Raw genomic sequence first — 3,144 nt, 5'->3', positions numbered from 1 at the left:
TGAGAAATTTCAACCCGGGTCGAGTTCAGCCCGGGTTGAAAGTCTGTACGACAGACAAAAGAGGTGAGCGTTTACATGAAGACAGTTGACCCGGGTCAAATACTGATATGCCGCCAAAAGTCCACTTCTACAGCCCTGTATGGTCACGTGAATCCGTTCGCGCGAAATTTGCATCTGCAGTCTGTTCAAACCTGGCGCGAGATACGTGATTTGTGATCCACCCCCGCCTGCATGCACCAGTGCACCACAATGCACCAATGCAGCAAGCGCAGGCATCGGGGACATGCCCGCGCTCTCCGATCATCCGGGCCTGCCCGACGCGTATAAAGGGCTGAAAGGGGGCAGTCTTGTCACAAAGGTCCCGGAAAGCCAATCAAGAGAGCTTCCTTCCATCCTCCATCCATATCCGCCCCTCAAGCGACTACCATTACCCAGGTGAGTTCTCTCTGACCTCAACGATTACCGCTATAGATTCTGTTTCAGAATTTCGGACACAATTTCGAGTTCATTATAAACAGCATATTTTTGCCGGCACAAGCCGCTTCACTAGTATATAAATCAATGATCATTTTCACTGTTAGGATCCCGGCGATAGGCTATGCTTTTGGGAAATCCTTTAAATAACAAAATTTAAATATAGCACCACTCCAGTGTGTTAGTACATCGTATGTACAAGTACATCAAACGTAGCGTAACAACAGTGACGTCAGTGGTCTAGCTGGTTTTCCCTGTTCTCTTCTGCTTCTCAGTCTGTAGGTATGAAATGTATTATAAATGTTTTTTGGTAATTGACTGTTGTGAATCATGCTTGCATGGTTGACTCCAACGCGTACATGCAAGTAATAATAATAATAATAATAATTGGCTGACTGGCATCTATTGATATGCTTTCTTCCCCCCCCCCCCCCCCCTTGCGGTCTTCTCTCAGTTTTCTTCGTAACCGTTGACAACACCTACGAGACAAGCCCCAGCGTACACTGGTGCATTCAACATGGCCCGCTTTCTCCTGCTGGCATTGGCCGTGACCATGCTACAAGTCTTCGCACCAGCTTTGGGACAGAGCACCCCGGCCCCACGTAAGTGATACCTCGATGTGTTACATTTCTATCACGCCTAGCTAAACCCCACCGACAACTTAACATTAAACCTTTCACAGACGTGAATTCCAAGAAGGTGAACTCCGACTGTTCTAGTTTCGTTTCCCCACGATTTGTTTCTCTCTGTATGGTTTCGTCATGAGGCGTTGGCATAATCAGTTTGGCACATGCGAATCTGCTCTAACACCAGGTACTATCTAAACTGCTTACCGGGTATTGTTGCGTTTTTGCCGTGTTTGCACGGCACAACTCATAGCAGCATTTACCTGCACGTGCATCCTACCATCGCGGCTGCTTTATGCAATGACATTATGTGCTTGTGTACATCTACTTCGTATGTGTGTGCTGCAGATGACTGCAGAATCTGTGGGAAAACGGATTACGAGCTCAAGACGATTGTGCATCGCATCCTTAGCAGGCCAGTCGGTAAGTGCAGTTGGTGATCTTGTTCCCTAGGTAACCAATATGGCCACGGGTGTATCCTGGGATTCCGAACGATATCGCATTATTAAACTATGGACGAGTTGTGAAATGCCTTTACCACCCCCAGTATGTGGTGTGCATAAAAAAGATTGCCGCATATCCAATCAAGAATTGTTAACTATTTTCTATTTCTTACTGGATCCATCCAATATGCGTACCGTATTTTTCGGAGTATAGTGCGCACTTTAGATGTGCTATTTTGTGCCCTAAATCACAGTTGCGCACTATGCTCCGAATATGAAATGCATGTGCTTCAATGAAGATTGAAGTGCGCACCCCCAATGAAGATTGGGGGTGCGCGTAATACAAAGGTGCGCACTATACTCCGAAAAATACGGTACATGTACCCTTCAATATTATTAAATTTCAACACTCTCATGCTTTGTTGCCACGAGGACCCAGATAAAAATTAGCGGATAATGGTGGCAGAGATGCCGGCAGATTTTGGTACAGTGGTTTTCCTGTAGATTTCATGCACGTTTTGTACCGACACGAGGATATGGAATAGGAGCAAAATTCGAGAAATTGGCCGCAATTCGCTTTGTGAAATTCTCGTAATTATTTTCACCGCATTAACCATCAAAGGCTATCACCAACGCTCTCGCCTGTGTTTGCTTTCTTTTTCATCCAGTGTTCACCGGTCGGGTTGTTTCTACTAAAGACAGCAGTAACCTAATCCAGGTCACCAGCATCTGCAAGGGTGGTCTAGTACCAGCATTTAGAGATGCCAGCCGCCGCCTACACCCGACCACCCGCTGCGACAGACTGGATGACACTGGCCTCCAAAAGCAACTGTTTGTGAGCACAGACAACAGTTACAAGTCGAAGACGGCTAAGTGCCTTGCACCGTGTGGACTGAACGTCGCCGTTGGCAAGAAATACATCTTCGGTGGACACTCTGCGGGGGCATTTAATTCTATCATCGTTCTAGATGATACGTCTCTGATCGCTAGATATAACCAATATTCCCGGGCACTCCTGGATGATCTGAGCACAACTCCCATTAACGAGTAATGTGTTCTGGAGCTGATCACTGACTTCACAATGCGCTCTCGCTCTCTCTGCTAGTCCAGGCTATTTGAACGAAATACCCCTCCCCGCCCCGCGTGTCACTAATTTCTGATTAGTGCCTCAGTTGGACGGTCAAAGTCCCTTTTCACATCCTTTCGACTATGTCATGCTATTGTACTTGTCCAAGGTTTTTTATTACTTTTGTTTTATATTACCCCACTGCTGTCCGTTCTTTGCACCTGACCCATCCCTTCTATTGCTTCTTGTCGTCATGCTTCCTGTTATGCAGTATTTCTGAGAGAAACGAGAAAAAAGAGCTCATACCCGAGTACTCTGCAGTATTATTCAGTGTGTTGATTCTGTCTCTGTCTCTCTCTCTGTCTCTCTCTGTCTCTCTCTCTCTCTCTGTCTCTCTCTCTCTCTCTCTCTCTGTCTCTCTCTCTCTCTGTCTCTCTCTCTCTCTCTCTCTCTCTCTGTCTGTCTCTCTCTCTCTCTCTCTCTCTCTCTCTCTCTCTCTCTCTCTCTCTCTCTCTCTCTCAGTATTTTCAAGGTG

The 3,144-nt window shown here is 46.5% G+C and overlaps 1 protein-coding gene across 1 annotated transcript; it reads left to right on the top strand.

Moving 5' to 3' along the window:
• Positions 1-2,905, top strand: LOC135826477 (uncharacterized). The gene is made up of 4 exons (XM_065339085.1): positions 1-435; positions 929-1,076; positions 1,449-1,523; positions 2,212-2,905. The coding sequence occupies exons 2-4, from the start codon at positions 992-994 to the stop codon at positions 2,592-2,594; spliced, it is 543 nt and encodes a 180-aa protein (XP_065195157.1). The 5' UTR covers positions 1-435; positions 929-991; the 3' UTR covers positions 2,595-2,905.
• The last annotated feature ends 239 nt before the right edge of the window (positions 2,906-3,144 follow it).

This window comes from Sycon ciliatum, chromosome 10, assembly GCF_964019385.1.
Source record: "Sycon ciliatum chromosome 10, ocSycCili1.1, whole genome shotgun sequence".
Lineage (NCBI taxonomy): Eukaryota > Metazoa > Porifera > Calcarea > Leucosolenida > Sycettidae > Sycon > Sycon ciliatum.
This window is presented reverse-complemented; position numbering and strand designations above follow the sequence as displayed.